Here is a 17,284-nt window from a genome sequence, read left to right as displayed (position 1 = left end):
GGATATATGTATGAATACAGCTGATTCACTTTCGTGTACAACAAAAACTGGCACAACAGTGTAAAGCAACTATATTCCAATAAAGAGCTTAAAAAAAAAAAAGGAACAAGCTGTTGATACACACCAAAGGAAAAAAAAAAAAACCACCTTTTCAGTGACCACGTCCCACCTCAGAAGATGTGCCCGTTAGGGCGGCTGGACGCCTTGTGGCCCCAGCACTCACTCCAGGACGCACACAGACGCGCAGTGGGGGGCCCGGGCGCTCACCTTGTCATCGGCCTTGATGGAGCGCAGCCTCATGGTGAGCTGGAAGCGCAGGAAGTTGTTGGTGCCGATGGACTGCAGCTCCAGCAGCTTGCACAGCGCCACCAGCTGCGGGCGCGTGAGGTTGTCCAGGGTCAGCTCATCCTCAAACAGTTTGGAAAAACGCATAATCTCCTCATTGCTGGGCCTCTCACCCGTCTCTCGGATCTGCGGGAGCCGTCATAAGGGTCACCGGGGGCAGGCTGTGTGTCCCCCAGCACCCCACGGCCTCGGGCCACACGCCTCAAGTCAGGAAACAAAGCACAGGGGCTGCCCACAGCCTCCCTCAGCTCGGCACGCACGTCTCCCGTGGGGCATTGCCTCTGGGACCCAGAGCCCCGAGCACTGCCTGGCTGGCTCCTGTGAGCGAGCGAGCGAGGCGCCCACACAGCCCACGGTGTCTGGCCGGGAAGAGGCTGGGGTCCCCATGCTGGGCGGGCGGCCCTGCCTCCCCCCTACTGCGGACGTGGCTATGGGGCAGTCTGTCCCCTCCTTCCCCAGCCCAGCCCCCTCTGCTCACACCTGTGGGGTCTTAGGTTCCTGCCAAACTCTACCTCCCCCAGGGCTGCTGCAGAGACTGGAGACCCAGGCGGGGACGTGTGAACGTCCGTGCAGGATCTCGGGACAGCAGACCTGACCTCCAGGGGCGGGGTGGGGGCACGGCCGGGTCGCCTCCCTAGAGCACCTGTCCGCGCCTGGCCAGGAGTGCCACCCTCATCGTGCACAGTAAAAAAGCGGGAGGAGGGAGGCCAGGAACGTTCCCCAGATACGGCAGGGCAGCCCCGGGGCTCTAACCAGCACTGGGGGCCGACGGGCCGAGGCCACCAGGGGTAACACATTACAGCACCTTCTGGAAAAACACGGAGAAGTCTTTGGTGGCGCTGCCCTTGGCTGCCTTGTTCTTCAAGGCCATCTCCTCGATGGTGTCCTGGAGGAACTTGGCCAGCTCCAGCTTGACCCGCAGCTCCTTCTTCAGCCTCTCCTCCTGCGAGGGCAGAGAGCGCGCTGCACCCCGTGCTCCTGCCCCGCATGGCTTCCTGGACGGCGCCGGCCCGGCCCCGCTGCCAGCCCTCTGTTGGAGCCCAGTAGGTACACCCCAACCCATCGCCCCCGATGCCTCCTGAACAGCAAGAGCTTCCTTCACCCACAAGCTGTGCATTCGGAAACTTTCTATTTCACGATTTAAAAAAAAATTTGTGTGGCCCCCACCCCAGAGAAGGGGTCAGCAAATTCCACAAAGAACCAGCCTGTAAAGCTCTGAGGCCCTGTGGGCCAAGCCGTGTGAAGGGCGAAGGCCACCAGACAATACACAGATGACGGGACATCTGTGTCCCCAAAAGGCCTTACTGACCAAAGTGCGCAGGGCTGGCGTGGCCCACGGGCTGTAGTCGGCTCATCCTGCCCTAGACCCTCCTCACCCCCCACAAGTGGGCCTCGACCTGTGGCTTGAGGAACAGTGGTCTAGAGAAACCGTAATTTAAGACCCCTTTACAGAGGAACAAAGCTGAAACCAGCACCTACTAAATAATCATAGCACAGCAGGACTGAATTATGAAGAAAACAACATTCAATAGCATCTAACATCTGACATGTCAGTCACAAAAGAATGCAGCCTGGAAACTACTTTCAAACTGGGTGTGGAACGAGCGGGTCACCTTGATGGACTGGGTCTCGAACGTGGACGGCAGCATGTTGGGGAAAAGCTTCACGGCGACAGGAAGCAGGAACTCCATGAAGGGCACCACCACGAAGACCAGGAAGGGCACCAGGCGGAAGAGGTCGGCGCAGATCCGCAGGAACTGGAAGGGCAGGGGGGGCACGGGGTGACCAGGGAGCATGGCCCACACAGCTGCCCGCAGCAGCGAGGGCAGTGCCTCCCGGGGAGCAGACAGGGGCCCCCCGCGGCACGGCGGCGCTCACCAGAGCTGGGCGGAAGCCAACTCCCTGCGCGGAGCAGCACCCATCACTGGACGCTGCCTGCGCGCGCCCTCAAGGGCATTCGCCAGGTGCCCACCGGCCTGGCGGACAGCTGGGCAAGACCGACAGGCGGAGGGCTGGCCGCCGCTGGCGGCACGGAGGGCCCCGAGGACGTCTGTGGCCACACCACACACGCCACGGCTCCGCAGAAAGGAGGGCCGAGTGCTGGCGGGGCACTTCCCTTGTGTTTCCTGAGACGACAGCTTAGATCTGAGACCATGCTACACGGCAAGATCAGGGAAAAAAATCCAAGTGCCTCGCTGATGTGAACAAACTACTGCTGCTGACGACTTTAAAGAAATTCGCAACTCGAACGAATCGACAGTCCCTGAGAACAGTGCACCATCACTTTCGGGGCCCCAGCAGCCCACCTGCCCTCTGCACCAGCGCCTGCTCTGCACACCCTCCTTCCACTCGGAACTGCCTGGGTGCACGCCGCCAAGACTACGCTCTCCCTGTCCTCAGCCGGACAAGACCAGCTGCCGAGGAGTGACGTCATTTCTACCAAGGGCCTTGTTTCTGGCTCGAGCACCACTTCCCGCAATGGCTGCCCTCCTGGGGTCAGGCATCACCTACCCTGAGAGAGTGGTCACCTGCAAGGGGACACCCCGAGAGCACGAAAATAATCACACCTCTCTCTCTGGACACTCGTCATGGTTCCTCCCAAACCAGCCTCTGCTCTGATGGTCACAAAACAGCAATTACCTAACTGAAGCCCATCTCTCCATTTAGAACCTCGCTTTCTTGCACGTTCATTTTTCTATGTATCATCAAACTGGTCAAGGACGCCTATATTTTCATGTGTTTATATTTCATTACTATTTATATTTTTATGCTCAAATGGTCCCAGATATGACCCTTCAAGTTGGTGCCTGTGTTTTTTGACATTCCTCCATTAAATTTCTTCAGCAGTTCTATTAAGGTTTAATTTACATACCATACCATTCATTCATTATACGTATGTAATTCAATAAACTCTGGTAAATTTATAGACTGTGAAACCGTCCCCCAAATCCAGGTTTAGAACATTTTCGTTGTGACAGAAAGTCCCACGGGTCCATCTGTAGTTACCCTCCACTCCCACTCTCGGGCCTGGCACAGTGATTTGATTTCTTTCTACAAATTTGCCTTTTCTGGGCATTTGCCACACATGGAGCCATACAACGTGTCTGGCGTCTGGCTTCTGTTACTGGTGCACAAGCGTCCAGGAATATCATGTCCTCTTGATGACCGGACCCTCTCGTCACCATGAATGACCTCTTCCACCCTGGTAATCCCAGCGCTGACGTCAACTTTGTCTGATATTAACGTGGGCTTTCTTGGACTAGTTTAGCATCACTTACCTTTTCTCATTCTTTTCCTTTTAACCTATTGTGTCTTTACATTTAAATGTGTTTCTTGTAGAATGCACAGAGTTGAGTCTTGCTTTCTTACTTAATCTGACAAATATCAACCATTTAGTTAATAAAACTAGAAAAAAAAAAAACCAAATTGGGACTTCCCTGGCGGTCCAGTGGTTAAGACTCTGCGCTTCCGTGCAGGGAACGCAGGTTCAATCCCTGATTGGGGGCTAAGACCCCACATGCTGCGCAGTGCGGCCAAGAGGGGGAAAAAAAAGGAAAAAGAAAAAACCATGTGACTATCTAAATAGACGCAGAAAAGGTAAGCAACAAGAATTTACTGTGTAGCACAGAGACCTATATTCAACATAACCTCTCACGGAAAATCATCTGAAAAATATGTATATATAATTGAATCACTTTGCTGTACACCTGAAACTAACACAATATGGGAAGTCAACTATACGTCAAAAAAATTAAAAATAAATAGTAAAAAAATAAATAGATGCAAAAAAAGCATCTGACAAAATCCAAAATCTGTTCCCGATAAAAAGACAGAATTTACAAAAAAGATGCTAGAACTAATAACCGAGTTTGGTAAGTCTGCAAGATACAAGATCAATATATAAAGACCACCTGTATTTCTATATACTAGCAATAAACAAATGGAAAATGAAATTTTACAAATTTCATTTACCTACAATAGACAAAACGTGGAAGCAACCCAAGTGTCCACGGACGGACGGTGGATACACAAAGCATGGTCCACCCACACACTGGAGCATGATTCAGCCTTAAGCAGGACGGGGATTCTGACACCTGCTGCGACGAGGGTGGATCCTGAGGACGTGACGCTCAGTGAAACAAACCCCTGTCACCAAGGACAGATCCTGTGTGACTCCACTGGTAGGAGGTCCCTGGAGGAGTCAGATTGCAAGAGACAGAAAGTAGAATGGCAGGTGCCAGGGGCTGGGGGCAAAGGCAGGGAGTCGATACGGAATGGGTGCAGCTCCAGCTTAGCAAGGTGAGAAGAGAGGAAGAGCTCTGGAGACGGCTGGCGGTATGAGCCCACTGCAGTATGCGTGCACGTAATGACACACAGCTGTGTACTGAGACACGCTTAAAAGGGTGCCCTTCAGACTGTGTAATCTGCCGCAAGAAAAACTCCCTCCACAGTACCATGGGAAACCATGACACCACACGCTGTTGCTGAGGGACATGGAGAAAGCCCATTTCTGGCCAGCCCCAGAAGGGCCTGCATTGTTTATTTTCGAGCCTTTTTTAATTTTCTGACACAGGTTGTCCTAACACCACTGCTGTCCCAGCCCTCGATCAGCTATGTTCCAGAGAGCCCTGGTTCCTCTTCATGGGGGTGGCGAGAAGCCAAGGGCTGGGGGTCCGCGTGCTCACTGCCACGGGGGTGTCCATGCTGCTCCGCCGGGTCCCCACACCGAAAAGGGGGAGAAGGTCGGACAGCACGAAGGACCAAGGATCCCATGAGAGCAATTTAACAAAGCCAGAAACTGAGTCACGAAACAGCAGCTGCATCCGTGACAGCCCAAAGACACGACGTGGTGACTTCCGGTAACACACCTGGCATGACAAGAAGGGTGGATCCGCAGCTCAGTCATCCTAAAAGAACCACTCACATGGTGAGGGTGTCAGCCCTGCAACACGCTCCACCTTTAGCAACTGCAGCTCCAAAGGAGGAGCGGTGAGCACCCTTCAGGCGGAGAACAACCCCCCCAGAGCCCCTGGGAGCCCACCAGCAGGGCTGTGACTGCACCTTCTCTGCAAAGCTGTGCCAGCCACCCTGTCCCAGCCCGCACAGCAGGAACCGACGCGTCCGAGAGGCAAATCCAGCCAACTCGGGCGAGACCTAACGCGACTGTGATACCGTCTCTTGCTGTGACGTGAGACACGAGGCAGCAAACAGGTGCCCCGAGCGGGGTGCACGCCCATTACCTGCCTGCGCTCGCGGCGGGTCAGGCCGTGGCCGTGGAGGATGCGCCAGAGCGTGCGGGCGGCGATCTTGGTGTCGATCCAGAGCAGACGGAAGCCGTGGTAGTAGTGCTTCAGCTCGTCCAGGACCCGCTGCCCCAGGGGCTTCCGCACCACGGCCTCTGCGGGAGGGCTGTACACAGGGCCGCCTTCTTCCAGCTTCTTGTTCTTGTCCTTTAGGGACCTGAGGGACTTCTCCACCACGGAGTCGTCGCCCAGCGGGCGTGACGCGTGCCAGCAGCGCACAGGAAGGAGCCTCGGCCCCGCGACCACCACGCACGTGCGCTTGGGCCTCAGCGTCCAGCAGCCGAGGGGGTCGCCTCGGAGGGGAAGGTGCACGGGGCGGACGGGAGTGTGGCCGCCCAACGGCAGACTCCTTGAAAAAGGAAAAAAGAAGCCAGTGGTGAGGGGCCAGCCACTTGCTGTGGCCTGCCGGCAGCAGCACGGCCCACAGCTGGGTCACAAGCGTGCGCCCAGCTCTCCCAGACTCGCTGTCCCCGCCTGACGCGGAGACACACACCCCGCGGAGCCGTGCCCCACAGGCAGAGGCGGGGCTGCTCGCCAAGGTCCTGTAAGAGAGGCCATGGGGGGCAGGTCAGACACAAACAACCAGCAAAGGCTTGACTCCCAGACAAGACAGACCCAAGCTCTGGGTGGGTCCCCCAGGCCAGTCCTCTCCCCTAACAGGTAACTTTCTGCAAAGACCTGCGGTTCCTGAGCAAGTCCTGAAAATCAGGGAGGATGTTCCCATCAACACTGACCCAGACCCACGCATCCACTGAGCAGAGGCCTTTGTGCAAAAGGACACAAAACTGGCCCGTACAGCCCAAAGCCCAGGCCTCCCTCTCCTCCCTCTGCTGCTCGCTCGGCCCCACACTGGCCTCCTCGCCCAGGTGCACCGGAAGACCCTGGGCCCGAGCCTCTGCAGCCGTGCCCGCCTGGACACCCCACAGGTGCTGACGCCACCCTGGGCTTGCTCAGCCCTCCCGCCCTGCGGGGCTCCCCTAGTGCCCACTCCCCTCAAGTCCTCACGTGCGGGCCATCCCCACTGGACCACAGGCTCGAGGCCCAGAGGGGGACGGCGAGAGCTGCCCCCACAGCACAGCGGGAAGGCGCAGGGGCTTCCGGGAGTGGGAAGCTCAGGGCCCTCTGTCAGCACCCTATCAGGCCTACAGGGCTGCCCAGACCCCCGGCAGCAAGAGGAGGCCCGTCTGCTCTTCCGGGCCCCGGGCGGCCGTGCCCTCGGTGTCTGCCTGCAGGAGGGCCGCTCGCTGCAGCCCAAGTGTCTGGAGCCTGGACCCAGCCATCCCCAGCTTTCGGTGCCCAGCCAGACCCAGCACAGCCCAAGGTCTGGGCGTGATGAAGAAGTCCTCTTCCAACAGCAGCACGTGGCGGAAGGCCACTTACAGTCCGACACTGAAACAACTCACCTACACGGCCCTCCTTCCGTGCTTCACCGCCTTCTTCTCTCACTTGCCCCTTTAGAAACCTCTCCCCACTCACGCACAAATCCATCCCTGGGTGGCCAGAGGCCCAGCTCACTTGAGAGGCAGGCTGTTTATCACCACACACACCCAGCTTCTTCCCCAGTCGTCTCTGTGCGCCTGGCCTGCTGCCAGCAGCGAGGACCTGAGCTCTGAGCACTGTCCCAGGTCAAACTCCAGCACCACCAAGGACTGCCGTGACCTTGGGCAAAAGCCTCACACACTGGGAGCTCCTCTCGTGGACGTGTGGCTAACACACAGGAAGTACCCAGAACAGTGCCCGGGCCCCAGCAACCCCCATTAAAGCAGCTGAGAAGCCGCCAGTCAGGGCTGGAAGACAGCCGGGAAAGGTTGAGCTTAGCTGCTCCTTTTACACACGGGGCCCCTGAAGGACAAGCAGGGATGGGCCCACCTTGGCTCTGGCCTGTGCGGGTGGGGACAGCTGGCAGAGGACACTCCTGCCGGCCTCTCTTCTGTCCCGCAGCCAACACCTAAGCCAGGAAAGGCGGGTCCCTCGAACCTGCCCCGTCCTGAGTCCCGGCGGCCAGGGACCAGCCTTGACCGGGCATAGCAGCGCCACCGGCTCAGACGCCGAAGCCCCAGCCCACACCCTGTGCCTCAGCTGCACCTCTCAAAGCGGGACGTGACCATGCCCACACAGGAAGAACCCCACCTCCTGTCTTCATCAGGCTTAATTATCCAATTTTCCAACCCAGTTACCAAGGAAGCACATGGCTTCCTCAAGGTGTGAGGTCAGTCACCAGGGGTGGCCAAGAGGCAAAGACAGACCCAGTAGAGAAGCAGGGGGTGCACCCGCCAGGGCCCCGAAGTCTGGCTGTCTTCACGCACATTAGAGAGGGTATTAACGATCTAGCCAGAGAGATTTAGCTATTTTCAAAAAGCACAAAGTTGCATAATTATTAAAAAATTTCCATCAAAACAAAACTAACCTGGGCACTGCTGCCTTTCCTTGGGCAGCTGGGACTGACGGTATCTCGGAGAAAGTGGCTCCTGCTCTGCCCCAACCCGCCAGAGCCCAGTGGCAGCGTCCTGGAAGCCCCGCTCCCCTCACTGCACCGGCCAGCGGGCCCAGCACCCCGCCACCCATCCCCAAATCTCTCAGTCTTTCTTTCTTTTTCCCAGCTGTGCTGCGTGGGTACCCTAGTACCCTAACCAGGGATCGAACCCATGCCCCCTGCAGTGGACGTGTGGAGTCTTAACCATGAGACCACCAGGGAAGTCCCTCAGTTTTTCTTTTCTTTCTCTTTTTTGGGATAAATCACCTTCAAAGTGTGTGTGTGGAGGGGTGGGGGAGAGACTACTCCAGGTAAAAGCAATGTCTCAACAAGAAATACATGGTCACGGGAGGAAGATCCCGCTGGTTCTCATTTAAAAGCTTGGGGCTTAGGTTACAGCCGCTCGTTTGACTTTAGCACGCTGACCCCTACACCCACTTCAACCTGATGTCTCGCCATCACCTCCAGGAAGAGAGCAACGAAGCAGCGCTGGCAGAGGGACGGGGGGCAGGGCCCCCACATGCCCAATGGCGTCAGCTGCACAGCCCTGGGTGCCAGTGCAGGGACTCAACCAGCTTTCCACACAGCAACTTCTTGCCTTTGAACACACCTGCCAACTCATGGGAACGTCCCCTCCCCAGGGGGGCAGCGTGCAACATAGTGGCCCGAGGCCGGCCCAGGGTGGACGCCAACCCTCCACGTGCCCCCCCTCAGCTCCTCAGGGCAAACAGGAAAGGGAAGGCAGGATGGGGCAGCAGGCACTGTGACCCATGGGTGTTCCGGAAGTGCCTGTGCCTGGAGACAAGAGGGGACCCCACGACTGCCTGCAGGACAACGTGCCCCCTCAGCTGGGACCCACAGCCCTGGAGCCCACATGGCATCCACGCGAGGGCAGCACCTGCCACCAGCAGCTCGGTGATTTCCTCAGCGAGCCTTACACACAGGCCCGCTAAGTCAGACTTAAAGACAGAGGTAGCCCGTCAGCTCAGGATTTCCCACTGAATGGGGTTCGCCGCCTGCGGGGTTTCAGAACCGCCTGCCATCGCACGGTCTGACGGCTCATTCCAGTTGTGGGTGCTTCCTCTCTGCCTTCATCTCTATGATAAGGGAGGTCGAGAACAGCTGGACAACGTCCACAATGATGTCCTGGATCAGAAACTCTCCCCCTACCCACCCTTCAGGGGTCTGGACCACTTCAGTTAAGACTGAGATTCCAAAACTGTTAAAAAAAAAAACTAACACAAATGATTACCACTTGCAACTGCGTATCTGTGTGACTCAAGTTTTCTCACACTGCATGATCAAGCGATCAAAATAAAAAATATAACTTCTTGGATGCTGAGACAGGCATGAGACTTCAACTCTCATCCATAATTCCTAATCTGAAGTGTGTGAGTTCAGGACAACAGCTCTACAGTTCTGTTTCAACTTTCTAAACAAAGTGTTTAACTTTCTAAACACTGTGAACTCACAAAACGCTAGAGCCTCTTTTTTTGCTGTTGTGATGATGTGTGAATGACTGCAGCTCTCCCATAACAGACCTGGCTACTGAGGTTAAAAAACAACGGAAACCACCACAGAAGTAAATGTACTGGGAAGGAAGAGACAAAAATCACCGCTGTGCACTGGGCGGCCGATTAGCTAAAGCTGCGCTTTCGCGGGCACGAAAAACAACCACTGGAGCTGCGTGAAGCGGCCAGGCACGGGGAACTGTACCCGAGTTAGGCACGTCCATGCCGGCAGCCACCACTGAGAACAGACAACGTAGGACGACTCCGCCCCCCCCCCCCCCCCCCCAACAGAGCAGGTCTGGGCACCGTCTTAAAGGCCATGCATGGGGCCCATGTAAAGAATATGACTTACCCTTTCCAAAAGAGAGAAAACAATTTACACATGGAAAGACTAGCCGTGACTTTAAAAGTTAATATTCCCAAATAATGTTATGGGTTTAATGACATTCTGGTTACAACCCCCAAAAGACCACCTTAGAACTGAAATAATTCAAAAGTTTGTCTAGAAAGACTGTGGAGAAAGGAGACAGGGGAGGCCTGGCCCCCTGGTAAGTGACAGATGCACACTGTCCCCGTGCAAGCGACGCAGGCACCACCAGCCCTGCAAGTGCGGGGATCACTGACCCTCGACGCTGCCCCCGCCACCTGGGGTGGTCCAAGCAGGGAAACCCAGTGCACACAGCGGTACTAACCTGCCTCATCACTCAGTCCTTTAAAACCAGAGACTTCACACCAAAGCCCAGACTTCCAGCTTCTCCTGAAACACACTGACAGCTGACCCTGCAGGACCACATCCTTTACGGCAACCGTGACTGCATCTCCAGGTCAACGGTCACCCGTTTCCAGCCACCCAGTGGGCCCCAAGCCCCTGAAATGCCAGCTGCAGATTACAGAGTTCACTCAGAACTCTGAAATCTAGAAAAGCACACTTCGGCAAGAGTAAAGATGTTCTATGCTCATACATTAATGCCTCCACATCATAAAAAAGAGAGGTTTTGTGGCGACAGTCTGCTGACTACCAGAAGAGAAATCTAATTAAAATCAAAGCCTAGAGATGGCTGGGAGCACTCTGGCCGCAAGTGGGGGCCTGCAGGGGCTGCTGCTGGGAGGGGCTGCTGAAAATACTTGCTCGTGTCCCCCCCAAACACTGCACACACGCCCACACCCCTCCACAAAGACACCTGCTCGCGGGCAGAAAGGCCGGGCCGGCTACTCATTTTAGTGCTTCATAAGAGCCAGAGAACTGGAAACAGTGTTTGCTTCAGGGAATTAAATCTGTCCCAGGAAGCATCCCCAAGAAAAGGTTCACAGCCAAGATGAGGCAACAAATCACCAATCTCGAATGAACCAGAAAATCCGAAAGAGCCCACAGCTCCGCGGACAACGGTCATGAGGGGCCAGACGCTCTCACACAGGAGTATCAGGGGCATCAAGGGGCACCAGCTCCACTTCAGGCACCCGGGGCAGCTGGACGTGGACCAGGTGCTGAGAGCGCTCTGGGCACCCCATCACACACGTGAGGGGTGTCAGTAGCCTAAGCTCAGGGGCACGGGCGGGGCTGATGGCTGGCAGGGAGAGCACAGCAGCCCTGCAGGAAGCTCAAGTCCATGGGTGATAGTGGACAGTGACGTATGAGTGCCACTCCCTCCAGGAAGCCCTCCAGCCTGTCAGCAGTACCATAGGCCTCCCACCACACTCCAGGTATGTCCCCCGAACCAGCAGGAAAAGCCCTGCGGTCAGCGATTGGTCCACACAGTCCTCTGTGAAGGACCAAGCGTGGTACGAGGGAGCGTCTGTCTGTGTGTCCACACAAAAAGCCACTGGAAATGGCAGCTGTGTGAGTATGGACATAGACTGCAGTTACCAACGCATGTTTTAAAAAACTGATAACGTGAGGGGAAAAGACCAGAAGAGAAGACACCAAAAGGCTAACAATATCTGTTCCAGGTACTGGGATTATGAGTGTTTATTTTCCAAACATTCACTAATGTATGTGGCTACTTATTTCCAGAGGAAAAGATACAGATTTAAAAGAACAAAGAGCAGGAAGGCAAGATATACCACCTCCCCAAATCGAGAGCCCCAGGTCACCTGAGCACCTTCAAATAGGCAGAAAGTGACGTTAATTTACTTACACGCAGCTCATCAACCCCATGGTGTTGGCACAACTGAGGCAGACACAATCCCCCACACGACCTGCGACGGAAACAGGAAAACAAGAAAGTCAGTCTCACACCAGGCACTTTACATGGGCACAGTCTTTCAGAGCCTTCTGCAGAGCAAGTTGCTGGAAACCTGTTCTGAGTGTTGCTAAGTGAAGGCTCTGCCCCAACTGGAACGCAGTGTCTTGGAGGCAGTCCCTAGCTCCACGCACCCCAACAGGGGGACCAGTTGCAAGTGGTGTCCCCAGACTACCCACACTTCTGCCAACTACAAATTCGAGGTTTCCATGACCCCCTCAGTTTTGATAATTTGCTGGAATGGCCTCAGAACTCAGGAAGTGCTCCATCCACTACTGCAGTTTAATATAAAGGACACAGAGGAGCAGCCGGATGGAAAGGTGTACAGTGTGAGGCCTGGGAGAGTCCTAGGGCATAGGAGCTTCTGTCTCCATTGACTGGCATGTGCCAACAACCCCAGAGCTCTCCAAGCCTCCCTGTCCCAGAGTTCCTGCTCTCACTGCCTAGGCATGACTGGTTCCATCCTTGGCCACTGGCAACTGAACTCCTCCCATGAGGTTGGGCGTGAGTCTGGGAGGTCCAACCCTCTAATCACAGGTACCCCATTAGCATAAACTCTGGGGCGTGGGAGAGGGGCTCATTCTGAGCAACAAAAGACATTCCTGCACCTCACCCTCAACAGCTCCAAGAACTCCTGGCTCCCCCAGCCTGCTCCTCTCTGGTGCTCCCTTGATGGAATAATGGCCAGAGACCAGGCCCTCTGCTCTCACACCCAGTCCTTGGCAAATCTGGTCAGCCCACCTCTACAAGTCCCAGCCTACTCCCAGGTCCATGCCACACATAGCAACTTCCTCCCAAAGAGCACAGTGTGCAAAGAGCAGGAAGTAATTCTAGATTAGGCTCCACCTCAGCCCAGTGATCAAGGTTAGCACGGCCACAGTAAGTCCTACTACTGCAGGCACCCTTGATAGATGTGATGAGAAGGAGATACTTCACCCTGGGGTCTTCCCCCCCAAAACCCTCAACCCCAGTCTAACCATGAGAGAAACACCAGGCAAATCCCAATAGACGGGCATCCTACAGTATCTGACAAGTCCTCCTCAAAACTGTCCAGGGAAGTCTGAGAAACTGTTACAGCCAAGACACCAGAAAGAAATGCTGACTAAGCGTAATGGGGTGTCCTGGATGGGGTCCTGGCACAAAAAAAGGACATCAGGATAAAGTACGTGCAGAGTCAGGGAACTCTGAACACACTGTGGACCTCAGCTAATAACAACGTATTAACGCTGGTTTACTAATTATGACAAGGACCCCAACTGACGATGTTGATAATGGGGGAAAGGTGCTCCAGAAGAGGGCGGGCTGCCACACTCAGCTGGGAGCTTCACTCCCAAGGGTTCAGGGACCAGCTCCCCACCGTCCGGCCCCAGATTCTGCAGGCTCTGGACGCCCTGGAAGTCCTACAGCAAAATCGCCTGTCTGACCAACTCTCAGCCCCTTAGTGTCTGAGAGTATAAAGCATAGTGCCTGCTACGGGAAACACCCGTGTGCCTGGAATGATACAACCACAAAGCAAATTCAGCTAACTTCTAAAGTGTAAACATGCTACAGAAACGTGGGAGGCCAGTGAATTTTAACCACCACCCTTAAGAGGCAAGAGATACAGAGCGCTCTGACAGCGGAGGAAAGGACTAAAAGCTGGACCGGGCGCCCAGCCTGCCCCTTCACACCGCAGCGCTTGCTGCTCCATGCCCTAATCCTGGCTCCGAAGGTCTAAGCAGCCGATCAGCCATTACTGTTAAAAACGACAAGGACCACGTTTTCCAGAGTACCTTTGAGAATCTCAATCTCATAGGACAAGTAATAAGGAACAAACTCAGCAAGGTTGATGGAAAAAGAGACAGGGAGTGAAGGTCAGTGCAGGTGCTCTACACGTGACCTCCTAAGAGCCCAGCCTTAGGTGTGATCTCCGGGTCACAGCTCGGGTCACTGAGGTTCCTGAGGCCACGGGGAAAGGCCTGGGGACGCTGCACGACGCCGACAGCGCCATAAAGATATCAGTCCCGGGGACGTCCTGCAAGCCGGCAGGGCCTGCTCGCCAGGATGTGCCAGCGCCCGCCGTGCGCCCGGCCATCCCCGGAGCCCAGAACGTGGCCCGAGGGCAAGCCCGTCCTCGCGAGCGGGCGCCAGGTCCACGGGGCCTAGCCACGCGAGGAGCGCCGACACCGCGCCAGGGCCGGCGCTCAGCGCGCTCCCCTGAGACCGTTCCCCACCCCGCTCCCGAAGCGGCGGCCGGTGGCTGGGCCACTAAGGTCACGGCGCGAGCGAGTCACTGACCGCCCCCCGCGGGCACCCACGGCCCCGGCGCTCCCCACGCCGGCGACCGGCCGGCCGGGGCGCGGCGGACGGGCAAGGCCGCGCAAGGCCCCCGCTGGCGCGACCCCGGCCCCGGGCTGGTCCGAGCGCCGCGACCCACCCAGCGCCGAGCCGCCCCGACCTGGGGGCGCCGGGGCCGTCCCCGCCCCTCCCGCCCCGGCCCCGGCCCCGGCCCCGGCCCCGGCCCCGCGCCGTCGGCGAGCGCCGGCCGCTTACCCCGCGGCACGGCGGCGCGGGGCGGCGGGAGGCGGGCGGGCCCCCGGCCGCGGCAGCTCCTCAGTAAGATGGACGCCATGTGCCCGGCGCGGCGGCTCCTCCCCCGCGGCGGCCGCGACTCCTCGGCCCGCCCGCGGACGGCTGAGGACGGCGGTTGCCTGTAGGCGGCGGGCGCTCAGCTCCAGGAGCCGGCACCGGCGGCGGCCATGTCCCGGCACAGACGTCTGGCGGCGCGGGGCGGGGCGGCCGGGCAGCCGCTCCCATTGGGCCCCTCGGGCGTCCGGCGCCGGCCAGGTGAGGGGCGGGCCCGCGCCGCCGCGGACTGCCCGTCCCGGCGTGCCCCGCGGCCGCGGCCGCGCCCCGTCCCGGCGTGCCCCGGGCGGCCGCCCCTGCAGCGCGCTGCCTTCTGGGTCGCGGCTGGCCGCGCGGCGCTCTTGCCAGCTCGCCGGCCGCAGGGCCTTCGCGGAGCGGGCGGCGCATGCGTGCTGCCCCCCCCGCCACGTGCGGGCGGTGGCTGCTGCGTGGGGTCCGCGTGCGGCGGGACTGGCGCCGCAGGTGCCTCCGGGACGTCTGGGGCCGGGCCCCGCCGGGGGCTGAGGGGCGTCGGCGGCCGGGCCTGTCTGGCACCGGGCGGCGCCCCCAGGGCAGAGCTGGGCGCCGCGCCCGCGGGTCCGGCCCGCTGACCGCTCGCTGCAGCGCCCGTTCGCTGGCGGGGAGGACCGGGCAGCCGTGACCTTGGAGCCCCACCTTCCCCTTCCCTCAGATGCGGCCGGCAGGTCGTGGGGGGACGATGAGGTGATGCAGGGAAGGCGGGCTGGGGCCCAGCGTCGCCTCCCCAGCGGGTCACTCCCAGCGGCCTGCACCTCCGTCCTTCCCCGGGACTCCCTGCCCTGCTTCCCACCCCCAGCCTTTGCCCCTCTCCGGCCCTCCTGCGCCCGGAAGGTCTTTTTCGGCCTACTCGCCCCATCTGCCTGTCTGTCTAGTTCGCACTTGTTGCCGAGGTCCTGCGGTGCACAGACAGTCAGTGAGTATCTTCCCTGTGGTGCGGGAGTGGGAGCTGCTGGTCGCAGCAGGCGCCCCAGTCTTCAGGGGCTGCTTGGGTGGCAGGCTCCCTAGGAGGCTCCCCCAGCACGTAGCCCTCACTATCTGGAGGAAGTAGCCTGCCTGGGGTGGTGTTCCTGATCCTCCCTGAGCCAGAACTGCCAGCTCCTGGGCTGGGATGGGCCTAGAGTCCCCACCTTGGGTGGGAGAGGGTGGTGCTGGTCAGCGCGGGGCACTTGGAAGGTGACGGGAAGTGCCTGTATTGGCCCTGGGCAGGGCTCGCTATAGACTTAAAATGCAAGGTTAATCTAAGCTCACAGGTACCTGAAACCCAGGCCTCCACTGCCAGCAGACCATAAAGGCAGAATCCTACCCATGCCTCAGGAGCGGGGAAGGTCACAAGGAAGGATAGTCCTTGTTCCCCCTCCCCCCACCCAGGGCTAGGCCTGAGCCAGGGCCAGCAGGCACTCAGGGTTGGGCAAGACTGGCCTTTTAATGCCCAAAGTGTAGGAGTATGCTTGTCTGAGCACTGGTAACTGATATTGAACCTGAGCTCCTGCTGGTAACTGATATTGAACCTGAGCTCCTGAGGGCTGTGTTTCAGAGCTTTCGAGGGGCGGAGAGGGAGGCCCTACAGAGGGGACACGAATCAAAGCTGGTCCCTGATGATGCTTCAGGGTTCCAGCCGGCCGGAGACAGGGCGGAGCAGGAGGCAGCGACCACCCAGTGTCTGCGTGCAGGACTCTGAATAGCAACGCTGCTCACTGCCCTTGGAATGGCTCACCCCTGGCCCAGCCAGGTGAGGTGGGGAGGAGAAACCAAGAGTAGGGTCTTCGTACAGGCTTGGGGGTGCTGTGTCTGGGGCTTCTGGGCACCATCTCTGATGCTTTCTGCACCCTGGGCAGGGTGGAGTTTTAGAGAAACTCATTTTTCAACAATCAATAACTTAAAAAAAAAACCCAATAACTTGTGTTTCCTGCTTATTGGAACATATGCTTGTTGTAGTCATTTCAAGTCTATAAAAATAAGTGTAAAGAAACACGTAGAAATCTGGTATCCTGCTGGGGCTTGCCTTGCACGCCCTTATTGCCAGATGAATGGCTGCCTTCCTGCCCTGCATCCCTTCACACAAGAAGAATGCAGTACAGGAACGCAGAATCATGGTGCAGCAAGCTTGTTTTAAAATCATGACCTCTCGGGACTTCCCTGGAGGTGCAGGGGTTAAGAATCCGCCTGCCAATGAAGGGGACACGGGTTCGAGCCCTGGTCCGGGAAGCTCGCACATGCCGTGGAGCAACTAAGCCCGCGCACCACTACTGAAGCCCACGCGTCTAGAGCCTGCGCTCCACAGCAAGGGAAGCCATTGCATTGAGAAGCCTGTGCACCACAAGGAAGAGCAGCCACAGCTAGAGAAATCCCGCGCACAGCAACGAAGGCCCAACACAGCCAAAGATAAATAAGTATAAAATAAATAATAACTCTAAAAGAATTTTTAACAAATAAAATCATGAACTCTCTCCGCCTTTTTCTGTTCTCCTCTCTTTCCTGGGGTGCTTCCTTTTCCTCTTCACTGGGCTCCCCACATATTCTCCATAAACTTCCACAGTCGCTGAGCATTTACACAAATGACAGCGTCGAGAGAAGCAAGCTACAATGGTCCAGGCAGCACAGATGCCCCTGGTAGGGAGGGTGGGGAGGTTAGAGGTGGGGTTAAGGAGTCAATTTAGAGACCACGTGAGGTTAGGGATCCAGTTAGGGGTTCAGGTTAGAGATCAGCTTAGGGAATCAGGTTAGGAGTCAGGGTACCAGAGGAGGACTGGGCAGGATTGTGTACTGTGC

At 57.5% G+C, this 17,284-nt stretch overlaps 1 protein-coding gene and 1 long non-coding RNA gene across 3 annotated transcripts in view; one reads left to right on the top strand and one right to left on the bottom strand.

The window, feature by feature from the left end:
- The window catches only part of LETM1 (leucine zipper and EF-hand containing transmembrane protein 1), a 30,456-nt gene extending 15,836 nt beyond the window's left edge, over positions 1-14,620 (bottom strand). For both annotated transcript variants that reach the window (XM_057705538.1, XM_057705539.1), the window contains exons 1-6: positions 14,405-14,620; positions 11,768-11,828; positions 5,586-5,997; positions 1,959-2,102; positions 1,151-1,288; positions 268-471 (exon numbers count right to left, since the gene is read on the bottom strand). In XM_057705538.1, the coding sequence (XP_057561521.1) occupies positions 268-471; positions 1,151-1,288; positions 1,959-2,102; positions 5,586-5,997; positions 11,768-11,828; positions 14,405-14,483 (1,038 nt within the window). In that variant the 5' untranslated portion in view covers positions 14,484-14,620. The remainder of the gene's footprint in view (positions 1-267; positions 472-1,150; positions 1,289-1,958; positions 2,103-5,585; positions 5,998-11,767; positions 11,829-14,404) is intronic.
- Positions 14,621-14,838: 218 nt separating this feature from the next.
- On the top strand, positions 14,839-16,962 carry LOC130834960 (uncharacterized). The gene is made up of 3 exons (XR_009048804.1): positions 14,839-15,428; positions 16,123-16,244; positions 16,664-16,962. It is a non-coding gene; the product is annotated as an uncharacterized LOC130834960 (long non-coding RNA).
- The last annotated feature ends 322 nt before the right edge of the window (positions 16,963-17,284 follow it).

The sequence above is a fragment of the Hippopotamus amphibius genome, chromosome 13, assembly GCF_030028045.1.
Source record: "Hippopotamus amphibius kiboko isolate mHipAmp2 chromosome 13, mHipAmp2.hap2, whole genome shotgun sequence".
Lineage (NCBI taxonomy): Eukaryota > Metazoa > Chordata > Mammalia > Artiodactyla > Hippopotamidae > Hippopotamus > Hippopotamus amphibius.
The sequence above is the reverse complement of the archived record's forward strand: the minus strand, read 5'-3'. Positions and strand labels throughout refer to the sequence as shown.